This window comes from Haematobia irritans, chromosome 3, assembly GCF_050003625.1.
Source record: "Haematobia irritans isolate KBUSLIRL chromosome 3, ASM5000362v1, whole genome shotgun sequence".
Taxonomy (NCBI): Eukaryota; Metazoa; Arthropoda; class Insecta; order Diptera; family Muscidae; genus Haematobia; species Haematobia irritans.
In genome coordinates, this window is record NC_134399.1 from 197,609,792 (window position 1) to 197,633,206 (window position 23,415).

The window sequence follows — 23,415 nt, forward strand, 5'->3', positions numbered from 1 at the left end:
TCGTAGTAATCAAAAAAAAAAAAAAAAATAAGGGCTCGTACAGAACTGATGGTTCCTATCGAGACATTTGTGTCTTGACGCTCACTTCATACCGGTATACCTGGTATATGTTATGAAACGTCAGAGGGAGATCGAGAGACAATAGAGAAACAAGATTAAGATGGCGACGGAGATAGGTGACAAAAGACATGTATAGAAATCAGCGTTGCCATTTTGGTTCAATCGGACCAAAATTGGTCCAAAAGATTTTTAATTTTTAAATTTGGTCCGATGGTTGGACCACACGGAATTTTGTTCATATTGGTCCATTTTCATAAATTTGATTCTGAATCTTTATGAAACTTTAAGATTCTGAATCTTTACGAAACTACGTTTAAGTTGTGGAGGAATCTATGTTCGGCTTCCGCGCTGAAAACCAGCTTATTTCCACGATTATTTTTTATCAATTAATTTTTTAAGACGGAATCAATGCTTTAAAATTTTTCCCTCCAAGTATACTTCTAATTTAGTGTTTTGATGTAAAAATTTAACATAGTACACGTCTATAACATTGAAGAAAATCGGTGAAAATTCCGAAATCTAACATATTGTATTCTTTCAAGAAGTAAAATCGGTCTTCATGGGGCTATACCAATATAGACCAAATGAGTGTCTCTTGGGGTCTCAATATACCTCTAAGTCGAAAGTCAAATTTTAGTAATATTGAATTTTCACTTTTGATGTTAGCTAAAATTGTTTTTGAAAATTGGACCTTTTCAAAAAGCCTACTTTTCCAAATTTTAAAAAAGATGAAAAGTTATCGTTTTGATTCCAATGGCACCGCTAAATCATATTTGTCCTTTCTGGTTTACTTCATTTTTTAATAAAAACACTATTTACAACAATAAATTGCTTTTTAAGGCATTTTTTTGTCGAAAATGGCAATTTGGTCCGATTTTGGAAAATATTTGGTCCAAAATAAAATTTCGTTGTGGCAACGCTGCTAGAAATGTGAAACTGCAAAATTTATTACGACAAATAAGAGGTAGGTTGTTGAGTACACGTTCATGATTGCTTATCGACTTACGTATTTTGTATATAAATAAATATTTGGGGTGTAATATTGGAATAATTTACAAATATTTAAAAAGCGGAATTACCTATTTTGGGGTTATCGTTCGAGTCTGAGGGTGAACCCTTGATAATCAAGACGCACATGTTAATCATTCATTGCACGCAATGACATTCCATTAGTCGACTTTTAAAATTGTAAAATGTCATAAAAAAATTATTAGCCGATTAATTGGGCTCTTGTTAGAGTGTCTACACGGACGAAAAAGGCTGTTTTTTATATGTTTGGGTGTAAAAGTTATATGTTTGGGACTCAATTTTTTAACACAATATTTTTAAGTGCAAGCATATAATGTTCATAAACTAGCATAACATGTTTGGAACATATATGTTAATATGTTAGAACATATTATATTTGGGACATAAAATGCTTGTAAATATAAAATGCTTGGATGCAAACATATATTAATTTAGAAATAGCATATAAACATATATGTGTTTAGAAAGAGAGACCTACAGAGTATGCTGCAAATAAAAGAATGGAAGTAACCAATTGGCGCCTTAAAAATATATATACACAAAGAAAATTTCATTAAAATTTTTTTCTACCAGTGTATGCCTAAGTTGAAACATAATATGTTTGAACAATACAAACAATATTTTCTTTGGACCAATCCTGACAATATGTATGTTTGAAGCAAAATGAGTTTGGGGCATATGTTACAGTAGCGATTTTTTAAGGGTGTAATACCCTAAAATTTTCAAATATATACTTGGGTTTTATTGCAATCCGTCATTTTTTCTTGCCAACTTTTTTGAAAACTCCAATATAAAAATTCAATTTTAAAATTATTGCAAAAAAATTTAAGACATTCACCAATTATTTCAGCCAAAAACCAAAATAAATGCATTAAAGATTATCTCATATTTATCTATGTCTAACATCACTGTGGGTGAGAGAGAGTGTATGAGAGCCAAACTTCAAGTTGTCCTCAAGCTCAAGAGAAGCACACATTTTTTTTGGGTTTCTTTTGCCAAGCTAACCAAAGAAATAATTTATGGTAGTACTAAGCACATCTTAAGTCAAAGCATTCGCATTCAGTCCGAATTAAACTTGGCTAAGAGACGGTTGTGTCCAACGGTGTTTTAAGAAACGAATCAAACAAAAAAAAAACGATCGTAGCAAAACTCGTGTGTTGTTTTTTGTGTTTATCATTAACCAAGTGCGTTGTTGTTGTGATTTTGGGGTGGTAAATAAAAGTGATCGAAAAAATCTCCAACCCAATGAGAAAAAATATCGTAGACTTTGTTGTTGGTACATGGAGGTCTTAGAGGTATATGATAACTCGTGGTCGGTTAAATTTGTTATTGTTATTGCAAACCTTTCTAAAAGGCAGCGAGAAGAGCGATTTCTGCCTGGCCCTCCTAGTCAGTCTATCGGAACAGCGGTAAACGAGTAAATAAACGAACGTCAGTCAGTTAAGATTTCTTTTTGTTTTGATTTGAAAACCAGTAAGAAAAAAAAACTCTGACGTTAGTCGAAGTCGATTTATTTGTGGTTTGTTTTACTTGGCTGCATTAAATGCAGCAGCCAATGCTGTTGACATTTTACTTGCTTCACATTAAACACAAACTAAACTATGAAGTGGTAGATAGTGTTGGCAGTAATTCTCCCCCTCTCTCAATCAACTTTTGTGCGCAGTCGTAGCCAAGAGTCAGTTGTTCGCGTTGTAATGTGAGAAGTATTTGTGGTGTGGTCACACGATTTTCAAAACATCGTTCAGCGCGTCATTAAGCGGGTCTGCCTGCAACTAACGACAAACCAAACAAACATCAAGCCACTCATTCAGTGATAGTGAGCTTAAATAAACTGCAGGAGAATAGCGGGGTATTAAAGAAACAGTGCAAAATAACCACAACAATTCATAAAATCCAACCGAGGCAACAAGAAACAAAACTGCAGCGTAGAAAAAAACAAAAACACGGGAGAAAAAATACCAACCTGGTGCAGTCAGTGTATCTGTGCATGCGTGCCAGTCCATTTTAGCCCCATATTTATGTGTTTGTTTGCGAGAGTGTGTGTATAACGTGAAGGCTGGAAAGTTGCAGTAGCCGTTGTTTACATGTGTATGCATGTGTGTGTTTGTCGGTGCTTTTCTTAATATTTTTTTTTTCATTTTCGACGAAAAAAGCGACGTTTTTCTTTTTGGCTTTTTTAGAGTTGCGCCACCGCTGAAGTAGAAAGTTGTCTTAGCAACATCTCTACATCGACCGACCCCTTTGATGCATCACTGCTATTCAAGGCGGAAATTCTGGCGCGAGAAGACATTGCAATGTATTTTGTAAAAATAAACAAAAACAATAATTTAAAGAAAATTAATATATAATTAAAATTAAAAAAAAAGAAATTAATAATTATAAGTTTGCTGACTAAAAGTAAAACCAATTATAAATTATATAATAAATATTAAAAGAAAAATCACAATTTATATATAATCTTAATGTGGCCTTAAAATACATATATGTATTCATAATTATAAACCACCAATAAAAATAAGTGAAATATTAACCAATACGATATTAAATTTTTGTCAATTTTAGCAAGTTTCAAGTTCATTCTAAATGAATTAAAAAAAACAAAAAAATAAAGATTGGTAAAACAAAAGTAGAAAAAAAAAAATAAAAGAAAGCCAACAAAAGAAGAAAACAAATATTACATAAAGTGTGACCTCTTATGGTTTCTTTATTTTGCCTATTTTTCAATTTAATGCTGAACTATTTTGCTGTATGACTCAACAAGCAGCCAACATGTCGGATATATACTATTGCAGCAAGGTAAGCCATTTGTTCTATATTCCATAGTATAATCGCTTGTACACTTTTAGTTTACTTCCATAAATGTGCATTTATATTTAATGGTCAAGTTAAACTCAACCATGGCATTTAACTGAAATCAATTTTCCGAAAATTTCAACTTTAATGATCAAACTCGTAACAGATCATAATGATTAGCAAGAGAGCTCAACACCTAATTGCGTCATTTTATTTTACTATGCTTTATATGCGAATTAACAAAAAAAAAAAAAACAAAACTTCGTTTACCTTCATTTAAATTAAATGCCCATTTGATAATGCATGCTTTTGTGGTATTGGATATAGTCACGGTTTTGAACCATATCTGTATCGTAGCAGCTGCTATTATATGACATGACTTTAATGCATTTATTAAGGATACCTACGTGAGAATATGTATTTATTTGCTAATGTGTTCAAAGAGTGTATATGCGAGGGTGGTTCGAGAAATAGTCGCATACTTTGGGGAACATTTGCCGGGTCTACCGTTAATGTTATTCATTGGTCTTCGGAGAGTATTCGAGGATCCATAATGTGATAGGTCATTCGAACATAGAAACGGGCAGCACTCATTGATGAGAAAGAAATTCACTCAGTGTTGCCAAGGAAAAGGCAAACAAAAGTTGCCTACTTTCCCCTACATTCCCAAAACAATTTTCCTACCACATTATTTTTCGTTAAATTTAAACAAAAATTACAAAAGTTATGGTTCTATGTACTTTATTATATTGAAACATATGAAAATGCAATGTATATTACGTAAAAATAAATTTGTATTCAGTCTTTTAAAAATTCATTAACACAAAAATAATACACTTCCTTAACCCTAGACAGTAGAGTGCCGCAACTTATATGGGGCAAAAAAAATGTCGGAATCTTGTTCGCCTTAACCCCACAAAACGAATCCCCTTTCCAGATATTGGGATAGCCAAAATTTGAGCCCGATTAAACGACGTTAACACGTGCGCACAAAAAGCGCAGTATAAACAGAAAAAAGTTAAGTGTTTTGGAAACTTTCATCTCCTTTATGAACACATGTTAAATTTTGTTTCGAACTGGCAACTCCTTCATATAGAAACAGGTGTTCAAAAAAGACACATCCGCAATTTTTTTACAATGGAAAAATTAGAAATGCGTGCTGTCATTAAATATTTACATAAAAAAGGTTTATCGGAACAAGAAATTCAAAATGATATGGTGAATGTGTTAGGTGAAAGTGCTCCTTCATATGCAACAGTAAAAAATTGGGTTGCTGAATTGAAGATGAACCACGTAGTGGACGTCCAAAAACAGCAACAACAATAGAAATTGTAGCCAAAGTGCATGATATGGTATTAAATGATCGACGAATAAAAGTGCGTGAAATTGCTACTAACATGGGCTTGACCACCCACCTTATTCTCCTGATTTAGCTCCCAGTGACTTTTACTTGTTCCCAAATCTAAAAAATTCCTTGCTGGCAAACGTTTTACCTCAAATGAAGATGCAATTACAGTTGTAAACCACTATTTTGAAGACCTTGTGGAAAACTATTTTAATCAAGGGATATAATTGCGTTGGACTAAGTGTATTCAAGTTTCAGGAGATTATATTGAAAAATAAAAATATTTTTGAAAAACTAACTATTCTCTTTCATTGATAAACTAAGAAGTTTCCGAACCGTCCTCGTATTACATTTTTTGCTGTTGATTGTTTAAAATGTATCATTTCAGGAATTTTTTCACAAAATTTGGAACGATATTTTGTATTTTTTTGAAAACATTTTTTGGGGTTTTTATAAAAATTCTAGACCAATTTGGGGGTAAGGTTAAAAAATAACCAGGCAATACTGTTGCTCCCAATTTTGGTTGATAATTTTTTTCGCAAAATAATTATAAAAATAAAACTTAAATTTTTTGCCGAAAGATTTTTTGTGAAGCTTCACATATGATTCTCGAGTTTTGATTTACCACAGCTCATGTGTTTGCCACAAGTAATTCATTCACACTTCTATTTTTGGTCTTTCACTTCAGCGAACAGTCCCTTACAGATTTCCTTTGCTAGCCATTCCCACCTCAATTTTTCTTTTCTATTCTTTCTGATAGTTTCCGAAGACATTTTCTCAATTTTATGCATTTAGAACATTTTTCGCTGGGCTATTTTTATACCCTCCACCATAGGATGGGGGGTATATTAACTTTATCATTCCGTTTGTAACACATCGAAATATTGCTCTAAGACCCCATAAAGTATATATATTCTGGGTCCTGGTGAAATTCTAAGTCGATCTGAGCATGTCCGTCCGTCCGTCCGTCTGTTGAAATCACGCTAACTTCCGAACGAAAGAAGCTACCGACTTGGCACTAGTAGTTGTTATTGATGTAGGACGGATGGTATTGCAAATGTGCCATATCGGTCCACTTTTATGTATAGCCCCCATATAAACCGATCCCCAGATTTGGCTTGCGGAGCCTCTAAGAGAGGCAATTTTCATCCGATCCGGCTGAAATTTGGTACATGGTGTTAGTATATCGTATCTAAAAGCATGCAAAAATAGGTCCACATCGGTCCATAATTATATATAGCCCCCATATAAACCGATCCCCCGATTTGGCTTGCGGAGCCTCTAAGACAAGCAAATTTCATCCGATCCGGCTGAAATTTGGTACATGATGTAAGTATATGGTCTCCAATGACCATGCAAAAGTTTGTCAATATCGGTCCATAATTATATATAGCTGCCATATAAACCGATCTCCACATTTGACCTCCGGAGCCTCTTGGAAGACCAAAATTCATCTGATTCAGTTCAAATTTGGTATGTGGTGTTAATATATGGCCTCAAACACCCATGCAAAAATTGGTCGAAATCGGTCCATAATTATATATAGGCCCCATATAAACCAATCCCCAAATTTGACCTCCGGAGCACCTTGGAACAGCAAAATTCATCCGATTCGGTTGAAATTTGGTACGTGATGTTAGTATATTGTATCCAACAACCATGCAGGAATTGGTTCATATCAGTCCATAATTATATATAGCTCCCATATAAACCGATCCCCAGATTTAGCTTGCGGGGCCTCTAAGAGAAGCAAATTTCATCCGGTTCGGTTGAAATTTGGTACATTGTGCTAGTATATGGCCGTTAACAACCATGCCTAACTAAGTCCATATCCGTCTATAGTTATATATAGCCCTCAGATAAATCGATCCCCAATCACACAAAAATTGGTCCATAATCAAGTTCATAATTCTATATAGCCCCAACATAAGCGACCACCATATTTCAATTCTGGCTCTCTACGTATCGTGCAAAAAGGCCATATCGATTCGTAATTATTTGTAGACTTACCTATACATAACTTTTTTTCTAATATATACCACGTATGGACTAACTCACAATTTAGAAAACGATGTTAGGTTAGGTTATGTGGCAGCCCGATGTATCAAGCTCACTTAGACTATTCAGTCCATTGTGATACCACAGTGGTGAACTTCTCTCTTATCACTGAGTGCTGCCCGATTCCATGTTAAGCTCAATGACAAGGGACCTCCTTTTTATAGCCGAGTCCGATCGGCGTTCCACATTCCAGTGAAACCACTTAGAGAAGCTTTGAAATAGAGGTGTGCGCGTGAGGGAGTTTTCACGCACGCTCACGCACGCTCACAAATTCAAAATGTCATTCACGCACGATCACGCACGCCCGTTTTTGAATTGCTCACACTCACGCACGCTCACGAATGAATTCGTAACATTCACGCACGATCACGCACGCCCGTTTTGGAATTGCTCACACTCACGCACGCTCACGAATGAATTCGTAACATTCACGCACGAAGGTTTTTATTGATTCACGCTCACTCACGTTCACGAACCAAAATCCTGCAAAGATAAACACTCACGATTGCAGAATAGTGACTACCGCACGCTCACGACGGGATATATCAACTCACGCACGTGAGTTGATATATCCACACTCACGATTCGCACACTCACGATTCGAAAAAAAAAAACTACTCACGCACGTTCACGAACAATGAAACGTACTTCCACACACTCACGATTCATAAAAAAAACTATTCACGCACGCTCACGATGTAAAATGCAACTCACGCACGTTCACGAATATTATACTTACAAAACAAACGAAAAAATGTAATTCACGAATGAGTACGAACTTAAAAACTTACTCACTCTCGCTCGTGATACAAATGAGCTACCCACACAAATTCGCCAAAATATTTCTAATTAAAAATCTGAAGTTGAAAACGTACTCAATTAAAAAATTAACAGATACAATTAACATTTTAATCAAATCAAAATATAAATTCAATTAAAATTTGGATTGATTTTGGCCGAAAAACTTAATTAATTTTTAATTGAGGCAATCAATGATTTATAGTGTTATTGTTTACTTATTTTATTTTTTATTATATTATAATTACATATATTATACTATATAGAATTATTTTTTTTATATCTAAAGGTGGGTATTAAGTTCGAGTTTAGCCGCTAAAATCGTCATTTTTCACGATTACTCTTCTTTAATAATCCATTTTAATGAATACAAACTTTGTGAAAATTTGCTTTGGGATATTCCCCGTCAAGTTATAATTAAGTCTGCAACAAATATGTATAATTTTATTACTTTTTTTACTGATTTAGTTTTCACTTTAGTGAAAATTAGCGGCTAAACTCGAACTTAATACCCACCTTAAGCCAAAATTTAATGAACCAATGAAACCAATATTTCCGAAAATTATTAATTTTTTATTTGGAAGTATGTTTTCAATTTAAAAATGTAAAAATGTTCAATCATTATTATACCCTTCACCACTACTGTGGTACAGGGTATAATAAGTTTGTGCATTTGTATGTAACGCCAAGAAGGAAAAGTCTGAGACCCATCGTTTAGTATACCGATCGTCTTAGAATTAAATTCTGAGTCGATTTAGCGATGTCCGTCTGTCTGTCTGTCTGTCTGTTGGTGTATTTTTGTGTGCAAAGTACAGCTCGCAGTTTTAGTCCGATTGTCCTAAAATTTGGTATAGGGTCCTGTTTCGGCTCAAAGACGATCCCTATTGATTTTGGAAAAAATCGGTGCAGATTTAGATATAGCTGCCATATATATTTTTCACCGATCTGGTCATAATTGGCGTGTATATCAACCGATCTTCCTCAAATTCCGTACATCCGAATATTTTATGAGTCTCGAAAAACTTGCCAAATATCAGCCAAATCGGTTCAGATTTAGATATAGCTCCCATATATAGCTTTCGCCCGATTTACACTTATTTTCCCACAGAGGCCAATTTTTTGCTCCGATTTAGTTGAAATTTTGCATAGGGAGTAGAATTAGCATTGTAACTATGCGTGCCAAATTTGGTTGAAATCGGTTCAGATTTAGACATAGCTCCCATATATAGCTTTCGCCCGATATGAACTTATATGGCCCCAGAAGCCAGAGTTTTACCCCACTTTGCTTAACATTTTGCACAAGAAGAACGTGAATTTCATCGTGAGCGTGAATTTTTCGTGAACGTGAATTTTTTCGTGAACGTGAATGTCATCGTGAGTGTGAAGTTTTCGTGAATGTGAATTTCTTCGTGAACGTGAATTTCTTCGTGAGCGTGAACCCACGACCTTGTGTATGCAAGGCGGACATGCTAACCATTGCACCACGGTGGCTCCCAAAACGATGTTTTAAGTTTTAAGATACCACAACCCAAGTAATTCGATTGTGGATGACATTCTTTCGTAGAGGTTTCTACGCAATCCATGGTGGAGGGTACATAAGATTCGGTCTGGCCGAACTTACGGCCGTATATACTTGTTATTTTTCCTTTTCAGCCTTGCTGGCTTCTAATTTCCTCCTCCATGGGCACCAAAATGTAAAAATTATTAAAAATTGTGTTGTAGGAAATTTCCCCTACTTCTGGGAACTCTGAATTTTTTTCAGTGTATTGAAGTAAATCTCCAAAATAAATAAAGTCTATTAGCATCCCTCATATTTTAATAATTATGAGTACATGTATATTTTATTTTTGTATTTTTTTATATTCTATTGTATCTCGAAGATATTCATCATTTACTTTCTTTTCAAATATAAACAAAAAAAATCAAATCTACCGTTATTCGATTAGTAAAAATTAAGATACTGATTGAGTTTTTTGTTGTTTATATTTCAATAAAACAAATGAATCATGATGATTCCCTCCCATAGAGTTTGTAGACGAAGAAGCTTTTCAGTTACTGCCAATTGTTGTTCTTCAAATGCTGATGATATCTACATAAATTTGAATAAATTAATATATATACGCAGAAGCTAAAAAAAAATGGAATGATTTTACTGCAGAAATATTTGGCTGCTATTTTGAATACAGGGATTTGGGTTAATTAATTTACCTGCATAGCTTTTATAGAAATAGAATCGGTGTTCTCTAAGTGATACAAAAGAGTTTTTGTTAAATGAGATCTAATTCCCACAGAGCTGCTATTGTAATATATATGTGGGTGTTACTATTGGGCTAATTGGATATTTTATTCAGGCTACCTATTTTTGAGAAAATGAGAAATGTGAATGGCAGAAAAACGAATGTGATATACTTTCTATTTCAGGTTAAGTTTTTTTTTTATAGAAAATAGTTTGTTTTTTTCATAAACATTTTAAAAATATTATTGTCATGTCATGTCCATTGGGAGTATGAATATTCATATTTACATACCAATGTATGTTTATGCTTATATATACCATTGAGTAATGTTGCAGCAACTACGTATGTAATTATAAATTTCATGCATTCAACCTTTTTATATCAACTTTCATGCTGTTATAACATATTTATTTCAATTATGTAATGAGAAAAATTGCCAAAAAATTAACCAGAAATATACATACATATGATAATTAAAAATTATTTTTCTTTTGTGGAAATTGATATAATCTCCTAGAGGCTATATCCGTTGGTTCATATCATGTAATTTTCAAAGCAATATCATATACGGTTGACTGAACATGATAGAGTTTAAAGATTAAAAAAAAAAGCAATTTAAATCATAAAATATAATTTTGCTCTGAAGCAATTCAGGTAATTTTCTCTTCAATGGCGGAAGACTAATACGGTATAATCTTCTTCTTTTTGGTATCATATTTTTATAATAGTACTATTTATCCTTTTTTTATTTAACTCATTTTACAACCAAGCCGAAATGGCCATATACGGTTACAGGGATACTCAAAATAAAGAATTACATTAAATTTACTTAAAAAAATTATAAAAATAATTAGAACTATAATCAAGGACTCCAAAAACTTGACATATAATTACACCTTAATACTAAGTATATATCTTACTACTATATGTAGACAACGTTACAAAAACAATTTGATATAAAAATATAAAAATTTAGGAATCGATTACTACTCTCAAATGCCTTTTTTCTAAAATATGTCTCTATTCATTGACATTCCGAATAGGCATTCTTTTGAGATCTGCACTGAAGAAAAATGACAAATTCGACAAATGAAATCCATGTTCTAATTTTAATTGTATAAAACCTAAATATGTATATTTATAATAAAGATGACCCGCCTCAAAATCCGTTAGGGGAGTCCAAAGTGAACTTAGTAATAAATCTGGAGAATACTGTGGATTAAGGAACAAACTGAAGCTCAATTCATGTACTTTGTTTCCAACGATTTCACTAATTTGTGAACCGGTGTACTGTCTTGGTAAAACAGCACCTTTTTTTTCTCAATTCCATTGCATTTTTGGCGATTTCGTCTTTTGGACGCTATTTTCTAGGAAGGCAATGTAAATCATTCCATACAATTCAAATCCCACTATAGAAATGCTATAACCTATCCTGTTGACAGGTGAGTTTTTCTACGCTTTATAGATGGTGATGGTCGTTACACGTGGTGCAGTCCACTCAGTTGATTGTTCATTGTACACTGCAAAAAAAAGTTATGTGATTCCACTTAAAATTGGTTATCCTAACAGAATCAAGTACGCAAAATTTTAATTTAAAAAAGAATTGTGTCTTAAATTTCCTTGTGTCTTGTGTCCTTGCTTCGATTCTCTGCTTCTTTGGCTCGAAATGTTCGAGTGAAATGATGGATGCGTGTATAGTTAACTCAATATTTCTTTAGGGCCAAAAGGGAATTGTGTTTTAAACGTATCTTTTTTGCAATTCTTTTGCTTAAAGACAAAATATTTGGAACTAGACAAAAATTTTTTCAATGCAGGAGATTGCAATTACCAAGATAGTATACGTCTATGATAGTATCGTAGTAGATGGTTACCTGACTATAAGGTTCCTTAAGTTACATTTAAATTTTCTACATATGTATGTAGACTCCCATCACACTGAAAAAAATATTGTCGTGAGGTCAAAGATTTTATGTCCTTAAAATACGAACGCTTAGCGTAGAAGACGCATTTCTCTAATATAAAGATTTTTTCCTTGTCCAACAGTCAATAAACTTTTCAATGAAGTCCTATTGTCCTTATAACTAAGTGATTTGACTTCAAAATGGGTATCATAACATGAAAGAAAAATTTTTTGGTCTAAGGTCAACTTGACTTTAATAATTCAGAAAAAAACTTTAAAATTATTGAAATTGTCTTTAAATTTGTTGTCTTTTTGTATCTTTACTGCAAAGCAAAAAATCGTTCAAAAATAGGATATGTTTTTTTAAAGACTTTTTTTAAACGTTTATTTTAAAGACGTTTTTTACTTGACATATTGCATAATTTCTACTGGAAGTTGAGTCTGAATTTGGAAAATAAAGTTGTCGTTAACTCGTTTTTAAAGGACTTTGATAGCATATTAAGAAAAAAGCTGAAAAAAGGAAAAATTGAAATTTGCTTCCTAGAAGCTAGTTCACAAAACCCAAATTTAGGAGGAGAATTGTGTCTTAAAAGTATCCTTACTTGTATTCTCCGCCTCTATGGCTCGGAATCAATACCAAAATTGTTAAAGTAAAGACAAAATCTTTGGAACGAGACATGCTTTTTTTCAGTGCAGATACTCGAAGAATTTTAAATTTATCGCCTAGGCATGCAAGGAAATTGGATGAAATTTTTACCACCACTATTTGATTAAACATGAAATTCTACGTCTAGTTTCGGTCAATTTGGATGCGATTATTATCCATTATGATTATATTCGCTCAAGAAGTTGAATTTGAGGACATCGTTAGATCGTTCTCCCTGATTTATACAATCAGAAATCTATACTTCGATTAGTTATAAACGGATTGGGTATAAAAATTAAAGATTTCTCCTGTTACTGTAACTTAATATTCCGGATAAATATTTCGTTTCGTCCCTCAAGTCTTGCCCAGAAAAAAATATCAATTAACAAGTAAGGAAAGTCTAAAGACGGGCGGGGCCGACTATATTATACCCTGCGCCACTTTGTAGATCTAAATTTTCGATACCATATCTCATCCGTCAAATGTGTTGGGGGCTATATATAAAGGTTTGTCCTAAATACATACATTTAAATATCACTCGATCTGGACAGAATTTGATAGACTTCTACAAAATCTATAGACTCAGAATTTAAGTCAGCTAATACACTAGGGTGGAACACAATGTTAGTAAAAAAATATGGGAAACATTTAAATCTGCAGCAATTTTAAGAAAACTTCGCAAAAGTTTATTTATGGTTTATCGCTCGATATATATGTATTAGAAGTTTAGGAAAATTAGAGTCATTTTTAGAACTTTTCGACTAAGCAGTGGCGATTTTACAAGGAAAATGTTGGTATTTTGACCATTTTTGTCGAAATCAGAAAAACATATGTATGGGAGCTATATCTAAATCTAAACCGATTTCAACCAAAATTGGCACGCAAAGCTACAATGCTAATTCTACACCCTGTGCAAAATTTCAACTAAATAGGAGCAAAAAATTGGCCTCTGTGGTCATATGAATGTAAATCGGGCGAAAGCTATATATGGGAGCTATATCTAAATCTGCACGGATTTCAACCAAATTTGTCACGCATAGCTACAATGCTAATTCTACTCCCTGTGCAAAATTTCAATTAAATCGGAGTAAATGATTGGCCACTGTGGTCATATGAGTCTAAATCGGGCGAAAGCTATATATGGGAGCTATATCTAAATCTGAACCGATTTCAATAAAATTTGGCACACTTGACTACACTACTAATTGTGCTCCCTGTGCAAAATTTCAAACAAATTGGGGTAAAACTCTGGCTTCTGGGACCATATTAGTCCATATCGGGCGAAAGATATATATGGGAGCTATATCTAAATCTGAACCGATTTCAATCAAATTTGGCACACTTGACTACGGTACTACTTGTACTCCTAGTGCAAAATTCCAACCAAATTGGGGTAAAACTCTGGCTTCTGGGACCATATTAGTCCATATCGGGCGAAAGATATCTATGGGAACTATATCAAAATCTGAACCGATTTCTTCCAAAATCAATAGGGATCTATTCTGAGCCAATAAACATACTTGAGCCAAATTTGAAGTCGATTGGACTAAAACTGCGACCTAGACTTTGATTACAAAAATGTGTTCACGGACAGACGGCCATGGCTATATCGACTCAGGAGCCCACCCTGAGCATTTTTGCCAAAAACACCATGTGTCTATCTCGTCTCCTTCTGGGTGTTGCAAACATATGCACTAACTTATAATACCCTGTTCCACAGTGTGGCGCAGGGTACACACAAAAAAATTTTTTTCTGATTCAATCACGAAATTAATTGATCCAATTAATTTTTTAATTGATATGTCTTCAATCACGAAAATGATAGTATCAATCATAGTTTTAATTGGGCATAGAAAAAATTATTGATTAAAAAATTAATTGATTTCATTGCCAAATTTCAATTAATTTTTTAATTGATTCAATTAAAAATTTACTTGATGTTTATTGCAAAAATCAATTAATTTATTAATTAAAAAAGGGAACTATTTTCAATTACATTTTGAATTGGCTTAGAATTTTTATATGGATTAACAATTGATTGTTTGAAAAAAAATTTTAATTAAAAATTTAAAAAAATGTTCATCACTTTTTTAACTGACTTAGTCTTCCGAATTTGATTAAAAAGTTAATTGTATCAATTAATTTTTTAATTAAACATTTTAAAATTTTCAATCATTGACTTAATTAACTTAATGTCTCTATCATGATTAAAAAGTTAATTGTATCAATTAATTTATTAATTGAAAAAATTTTCAACTTCAATTAACTTTTTAATTGGAAATATCTTGATGATATTTTTTTCTGTGTATAAAAAGACTGAAAATTTCAATTAAGAAAATGAATGAAAATATTTACTTATTTTAATAAAGTTAACAAAAGTTTTCAAAATAAAAACATATTTTATTGGAAATTCTGTTAGGAAATAATTAGTTTCTATATTTATTCTAAAACAAATAAATCTAAAAAACCCCAATGTCGTATGAAAATTATAAGAAAATTATTACCTCATTAAAAAAAAAGTGAATTGAGTTTTGTGGCAACAATTTTTAATTAAACCAATAATTAAAATAATTAAATTTTTAATAAAACCAATTAAAAAATGAATTGATTTTTAATTGACCCATTCAAAATTCATTGCAAGTGTTAAAAAAAAATCAATCAATAAATTTTATATTTCTAATTATTATGTGATTGATGTTATAATTTGCTTGACTGAAGCAATTTCAATTAAAAAATTACTCGGATCAATTAACTTCGTGATTGAATCAGAAAAAAATTAAAAACTAGATTTGGCGTGCGGAGCTTCTTGGAGGAGCAAAATTCATTCGATCTGGTTGAAACTCGGTACGTGGTGTTAGTATATGGTCTCTAACAACCATGCAAAAATTAATCCATATCAGTCCATCCCCAGATCCTCAGATTTGACCTCCGGAGCCTCTTGGAGGAGCAAAATTCATCCGATCCGGTTAAAATTTGGTACGTGTCTCTAACATGTCAAAAGATTTTCTTGACATACTGTATATAAATCACAATATTCTATTATTGTTAATTATAAAATTAATACAGAAAAATAAACAAATAAAAACAAAAAAAAATACATTGTTAAGTTTCGAAGATAAGTTAACTTACCAATATAAACTTTTTTGTCTATTTTAACATCCCCACCATTAATGTAACCCCTGATTTGGGGTTAATTTTTTTACTATGTTTTTTTTTCACACACTTTACATAGGATATTGTAATGCGAATTATAAATTTACATAATTCACCACAAAGCAACACTGCAGATGTTAATTAAAGCTTTTTCATAAATACATCATCAATGACCAGCATTAAGGTCATATTCCGTATTTTCGTATTTTTTAATTTATATGGGATTTTAATTTGTATATTCAAATATATAATATTTCCCACAATAATAATAACCAAAATGAAATGAATCCATTGCTAACCATCTGATGAAACAAAGTTAATGAATAACGATAGCACTGCAAACCAAGTCAAAAATAGGTTTCCATCATAACTGACAAATTACCTAAAATGATTGACCCTTGGCTGCATGACATTGATATGCTTGAAGAAACGTTTTATAATAGCTATAATGAATGAATGAACTCGAACACTTTAGATCACCCACTCTATGAAGTCAACTAAACTTGAGGGAAGATTAAAAACGTGATGTCTACCTGTTAAGGAGGTTTAAAGGCTTAAAAGAGTTGGACAAATTGTTGACATCTTTATTGAATCAGAAAAAACAAACTATCGTTTGTCATAGACGAAAGATACAAAATATTGCGAAAGGGTTAATGGACCTAACAGAACTTGGCTATAAGCGGATGGAGAAGATAATAGAAAAATGTATAGTAAACTCGTCAATCGAAATCGATGCCGCTTGTCGACGATACCACAGAGACATGGCTTGACTTGTAGCAATGTGGTTTGATTAATGTTATTTTTTTTATTTTTATTTACTTTTTTGTTTGTAATTTTATTTATAATAGGGAGGAGTATCTTCTAAATCACAGTATTTTGATAAATATAAAATAGGAGATTAGAAGCTAGATCTGATGGAATATACAAATAGGAAGAAAATCAGAAAACCAAAGAGTTTTTTTCTACGAAAATCTACTTTGCCACGTAAATTGCGTTTGTAATATTGAATTTGAAAAAAAGGTATCCATTTCTTAAAGTAAATTATTCGACGCTTGCCTTCGAGATTAGAGAACGAAAACAAATATTAATCTTAGAAAATCAAACTATTACCCATTGCGATCTATATACTTTTTCGTTTGAATCAATTGTCACTCCGATTTAGGTATCTCCAAAACATGCATTCTGAATGAATCCAAGAAGGGTTTCTCCAGGTGTCGAAAAAAGTTAAACTCTCATTTTATGTTTTACGTACGGGAATAAAAAGAAGTAATTCGGTGCCAAGTAGGGTGTCCAAAACCGGTTAAACGAATTCAATTACACAAACCGAAAACCGATAGTGAAGAAATTGGCATTTTCGGTTAACCGCAAAAACCGGTTTTTGACTATCGGTTAACCAGTTTTCGGTATTTCAATGCGATTTCTTTCTACTTTGTTCTATGTTTCTGCCGAAGTCGAACTTTTTTTTTAGAAAAATACTGAAAATGAGAAACAAGTGATTACAACATTTTCTCACTAAGTGACACAAAATAATCGTATTATTAATAATCTTTTTATTCGATACGATTTAAGGGATATATTGTGTCTTTCACCCCAAAAGGTGACTACTATGTTTGGTGTTTCCACTTCAACACTAAATTAAAAGTACAAATTGTTATCTAATGTAATTTCGGTTTGTTTTAAAGTCCTTTCATTGAGACCAAATACACCCGAATATATTAGAAGCATTGTGATGATTATCTCAAATAATTTGTATTTACTTCTAATAAAAATTTCAAACGAAAATATTGGTCGTAACGGCATTGAGATTTTCTATCATGTTCATTTTATTTATTTTAAACGTTCATTTTATTACAAAGAATTATTAATTCTTTATTTTTTTTTATAAAATTTGCGTGTTTTTCTTACCTTTTTAACCGGTTTTTAACAAAATAAAAAACCGAAAGCGGTTTCTAAAAAATTGGGATTTTCTGATAAACCGAAAACCCGGTTTTTTGGACACCCTAGTGCCAAGTCAGGGCGATCTGTGAACACAAAAATGTGTTCACAGACAGACGGACGGACAAACGGACTTTGCTAGATGGACTCAGAAACCGGCCCTGACAACCGGCCATATGTCTATCTCGTCTCCTTCTGGGTGTTGCAAACATATGCACTAACTTATAATACCCTGTTCCACAGTGTGGGGCAGGGTATAAAAATATACACAGCAAAAAAAAAAAAAGTCGGCAAAAAAGTAGTGAAAATATTCTTTTTGGATCCGGAGTGGTGCAAAATTGTCGCAGAAGCGATAAATTTAACATGGACTTGTCATAGGACGGATGTCCACCATTTCCGCAGCCTTTGCGCTGAATTTGCAGCATTCTTAAGGTGTAATGTGAATTCAGTGTTTTGGTTGTGAATTAAGAAATTTTGTGATATTTTGACAAATAAATAATTTTTAGATTTTTCTTTTATGATTTTTAATGCATTCTAATGCTTATCTTGAATGTTTGACATAAAATATTTTGAAAAATTCGCAAGTTTTAGCATTTTATACGGCATGTTGTCCAGAAGGGCGTTGGTTGATAAAATAAATAAATAAATATATAAATTTATATAATTTATACCATTTTATTAATTCTTAATCTGCCTTTATCCTATTTGAAACAAACAAATTTTAAATTTCCCATTAGAAATATGAAAAAAGCGAGTTATAAAAAATTGTTTCAAATGAACTTCCTGCACTGAAAAAAAGCATACTCGGTTCCAAAGATTTTGTCTTTACTTTAAAAAATTTGGTATTGATTCCGAGCCATAGAAGCGGAGAATACAAGTAAGGATACTTTTAAGACACAATTCTCTTTTAAATTTAGGTTTTGTGTACTTGCTTCTAGGAAGCAAATTTTAATTTTTCGCTTTCTCAGCTTTTTTTCTTCATATGCTATCAAAGTCCTTTAAAAACGAGTTAACGGCAACTTTATTTTCCAAATTAGGACTCGACTTCCAGTAGAAATTATGCTATGTTCGAAGTAAAAAACTTCTTTAAAATAAAGTTTTGAAAAACATGTCCTATATTTGAACGATTTTTTGCTTTGTTGTCAAGATGCAAAGAGACAACAAATTTAAAGACAATTTCATTAAATTTAAAGAATTTTTCTGAATTATTAAAGTCAAGTTGACCTTAGCCTATAAATGTTTTCTTTCATGTTAAGATACCCATTTTTAAGTCAAATCACTTAATTATAAGGACAATATGACTTCATTGAAAAGTTTATCGACTTTTGGACAAGAAAAATAATTTTATTTTAGAGAAATGCGTCTTCTATGCTAAGCAAAATTTGTATTCGTATTTTAAAGACATGAAATCTTTGACCTCACGACAATATTTTTTTCAGTGTGTGTAGTTAAAATAAAGAACATCTTTGGGAGGACATATGTATTTGGAAGTGCTCTTAAAATTATGCCTTTAGAAGAACTTCCAAATTTGTTTGCTGGGTAAGAAAAGATTATAAACATTCTTTGAATTAAAATGCCCTTATGTTTTAAGGGTGCCTTAAAATTTATTTTTAAAGATTACGAACTTTCATTTAATTAAAATTTATACCATTTTGTCCTTAATATTGTGGGAGCCACCGTGGTGCAATGGTTAGCATGCCCGCCTTGCATACACAAGGTCGTGGGTTCGATTCCTGCTTCGACCGAACACCAAAAAGTTTTTCAGCGGTGGATTATCCCACCTCAGTAATGCTGGTGACATTTCTGAGGGTTTCAAAGCTTCTCTAAGTGGTTTCACTGTAATGTGAGACGCCGTTCGGACTCGGCTATAAAAAGGAGGTCCCTTGTCATTGAGCTTAACATGGAATCGGGCAGCACTCAGTGATAAGAGAGAAGTTCACCAATGTGGTATCACAATGGACTGAATAGTCTAAGTGAGCCTGATACATCGGGCTGCCACCAAACCTAACCTAACCTAATATTGTGTAAATTTTGGTCTTTCATATTAAGTCAATATTTTTTTCAGTGCAAAGTAAGACCCTTAATTTTGTTCATATATTGTCAATATTTTTCTTAAAACTGATCGGCATAAATAAATTCTTTCCACTCTAAGGTAGCGACAATAAATTTCTATCATTTGTCTGATTAGAAATGAAACAAAAATTTTGAATTTAAAAAAACAAAAGAAAAATAAATACTGTCATTGCCTGCTAAGTTGACAATGCCTTAGGGTGATTTTCTTTCAGTCATCTCGGCATTTTTATCTTAACTTTTTTTATGAAAAATTTGCATAAAAACAAAATTTTTGATTGCTTTCTAAATAAAAACGCTTAGCTTTACAACAACTCCACTGCGGGCAGTAGTATTGCTGCCACAATGTGGTCGTGTTGGTGCTCAGTTTGCCTCTGCCACCTTAACCAAAATTTCACTTTCACTTCTGACAGAAAAGAAGAGCGAGCGCACGCGCTTTGTTGGCTTTCTTGCATTGAGTTTCCAGCTGCGATGAGTATGCGGCTGCGCACATCTGGGTCCGTGTTTGTTGCTGCTTAAGAAACAATCATCCTAGCGTTGACGTTTAATAATGGCAAAGTAAACAAACAAAAAAACATCAAGCAAGCACCACAATGACGACCGATGATGATCATATTTTTTTTGTCGGAGAAATTTTATCTTCAAATGAACGCAACAGCATAGTAGTGTAGCATCAGGAATATTTATTTTTATTTTCCATCATCATTATTTTGAGGTCTTTTTGTTTCTGGTGTATGATTTGGTATTTTTAGTGATTCCCAAGTTTCATTAAATGACCATCGATTAAATCACATTTTCAAATCGAATGAAGAAATCACCAATAGTTGCACATTTCAATGGAAATGTGATGGAAATCTTATTTCTTTGTAAGCGTATGGATCATGGACGTTACTATTGCGACCCTTCAAACGCCATTCAAATAAACATTGAAAAAAAAAAAAAATGCAGTCAAAACAAGTTTATCTGTTCAATAAATGCCGATGCTGCAATGAAATGGAAATCTTTGGTATTTGCTTTCAATTGCAGCTGTGATAAAGATTGCAGCACCACAAAAAAATCTATGGAAACCACAAAATTTGAGGTTTTATACGTATAATGAATTATTATTAAATGTTTTTTTTTTTCTGGGGGTTAGATGTTTAATTAATTGATAACTTCATGGTAAATTAAAGAATTACAGTGATATCCATATATCTGGAAAATGTTAGCTAATTTATGATTACAAAACGGATGGGGGTCTATTATGTTTTATTTAGTAATTGTTTATTTTTGTTAATTTCATTTTTTTTTAATTATTTCAATTTATATAGAGTGCTAAATAATTGTTTTTGACAAATCTGTATAGAGATACGGCTTCCTAACAAATACTTTGAATGATCATGAAAATATTTATAAATAAAAAAGTTAATTGGAATTGAAAAAAATAATCCACTAAAAATTAACTGATACAATTTAATTTGTAACCCACTTAAAAAAATTAATTTAATTAGGAAATCTATTGAAAGTTTCCACCTGACCTACACAGATTTTTTTCTGATTCAATCATGCAATTAATACCAGTGGATTTTTTGATTGAAATTGCTTCAATCACCAAAATTTCTTTCAATTATTTTTTAATTAATTCAAGTAAATTTTTTAACACAATTAACCCTTTCACTACCGATGTCCACCTAGAAGGACATTCGAAAACGACACCAAACTCTATTTTCCCATTTATTTCTTGATGTTATTTTAAAGTAAAGACTATAGACAATTTTGCCAAAATTTTATTTCCAAAGAAAATTTTGTCAAAATTTTATTTGTATAGAAAATTTTGTCAAAATTTTATTTCTATAGAAAATTTTGTTAAAATTTTATTTCTATAGACGATTTTGTCAAAATTTATTTTCTTTAAGAAATTTTGTCAATTTTTGTCCATTTCTATAGAAAATTTTGCCATTATTTTTTTTATATAGAAAATTTTGTCAAACTTTTATTTCTATATAAAGTTATCGCAAAAATTTGTTTTTATTTAACATTTTTGCATAATTTTGTAGCTATACAAAATTTTTTTAAAATTTATTTCTATACAAAATTTTGGCAAAATTTTATTTCTATAGAAATTTTTGTCAATATTTTATTTCTACAGAAAATTTTGTCAAAATTTTAAAAATTTTGAAAAATTACCGATTTGATGAAAATGGGCCAAAATCAACCAAATTTCATTTGGTCCGACCATCGGACCAAACATAAAATTTAATAATTCTTTGGAACAATTTTGATCGGACCAAAATGGCAACCCTGAATTTCACGCACTTTTATTCGTCGATCACTTAATACAATATCATGCACTTTGGCTACAATTTCTGTTTTTGTTGCTGTTTTTGAACGTCCACTACGTGGTTCATCTTCAATGCTTGTACGACCACGTTTAAATTCAGCAACCCAATTTTTTACTGTTGTATATGAAGTAGAGGTGTGCACGTGAAACGAATTTGTCGTGACTCACGAAAATTTTCGTGATTTGTGCGTGAGTCGTGAGTCACGCTCATGACAACAGCGTGAGTGTGCGTGAACGTGATTAACAAACCAAAATGTCGTGCGTGAGCGTGAGTCACGAAAATAATATCTTCGTGAGTGCTCACCAAAATAAAACGCTTAAGAGTTAAATTCAATTATAATTTTAGTGACACCTGGGATGTTAAGAGTTTAATAACACCCTCGATTTTAATAATGCTCATGTTTTCAGACACTTCGGTAAGGTAAATTAATCATAAAATTATTCGTGAGTCACGATATTTTTCGTGAGTCACGGTATTTTTCGTGAGTCACGACGTTTTCGTGCGTGAGTGTGCGTGAGTACAAATGCGTCTTTTTTGGACACCTATTTCTATATAAAGGAGTTGCCAGATCGAAACAAAATTTAACATGTGTTCATAACAGAGATGGAAGTTTCCAAAACACTTAACTTTTTGCTGTTTATACAGCACTTTTTGTGCTAGGCTTAGAAGTTTCCGAACTGCCCTCGTAAGTAGGCTTTGCATGCTGAAATTTACAAAATATCACGTTTACAAAATATTTTACACACAGAAATATTTTAATGCCGTAAATGTTTGATATTGTTATGTTTTAAAAATTTAAGACCTTGCTTACTCTTATTTTATTGAAATATATTGTAGCAGGTTTGCACTTAATTAGATAATTTAATTTTATTTTATTCCTTCAAGCAACGAAAAAATAAGCGCTGTTTCTCCGCTATGGTAAACGTAATTGCAAATAGTTGACACCACTGAGAAACCAGATGTTATTTCATCCTGTTTGCTCTTGCATGATCAAATAAAATGTGAGGAACAATGTGAAGAAAATATTTGTCTAGCAGTGGTCACACTTTTGTTTGCCCAAAATCAGCTGT

At 32.2% G+C, this 23,415-nt stretch overlaps 1 protein-coding gene across 1 annotated transcript in view; it reads left to right on the forward strand.

The window, feature by feature from the left end:
- Positions 1-2,164: 2,164 nt before the first annotated feature.
- Positions 2,165-23,415, forward strand: part of LOC142230832 (uncharacterized) — a 135,424-nt gene continuing 114,173 nt past the window's right edge. Inside the window, exons 1-2 of the mRNA XM_075301457.1 lie at positions 2,165-2,384; positions 3,652-3,885. Coding sequence (XP_075157572.1) covers positions 3,838-3,885 — 48 coding nt within the window. The 5' untranslated portion in view covers positions 2,165-2,384; positions 3,652-3,837. The remainder of the gene's footprint in view (positions 2,385-3,651; positions 3,886-23,415) is intronic.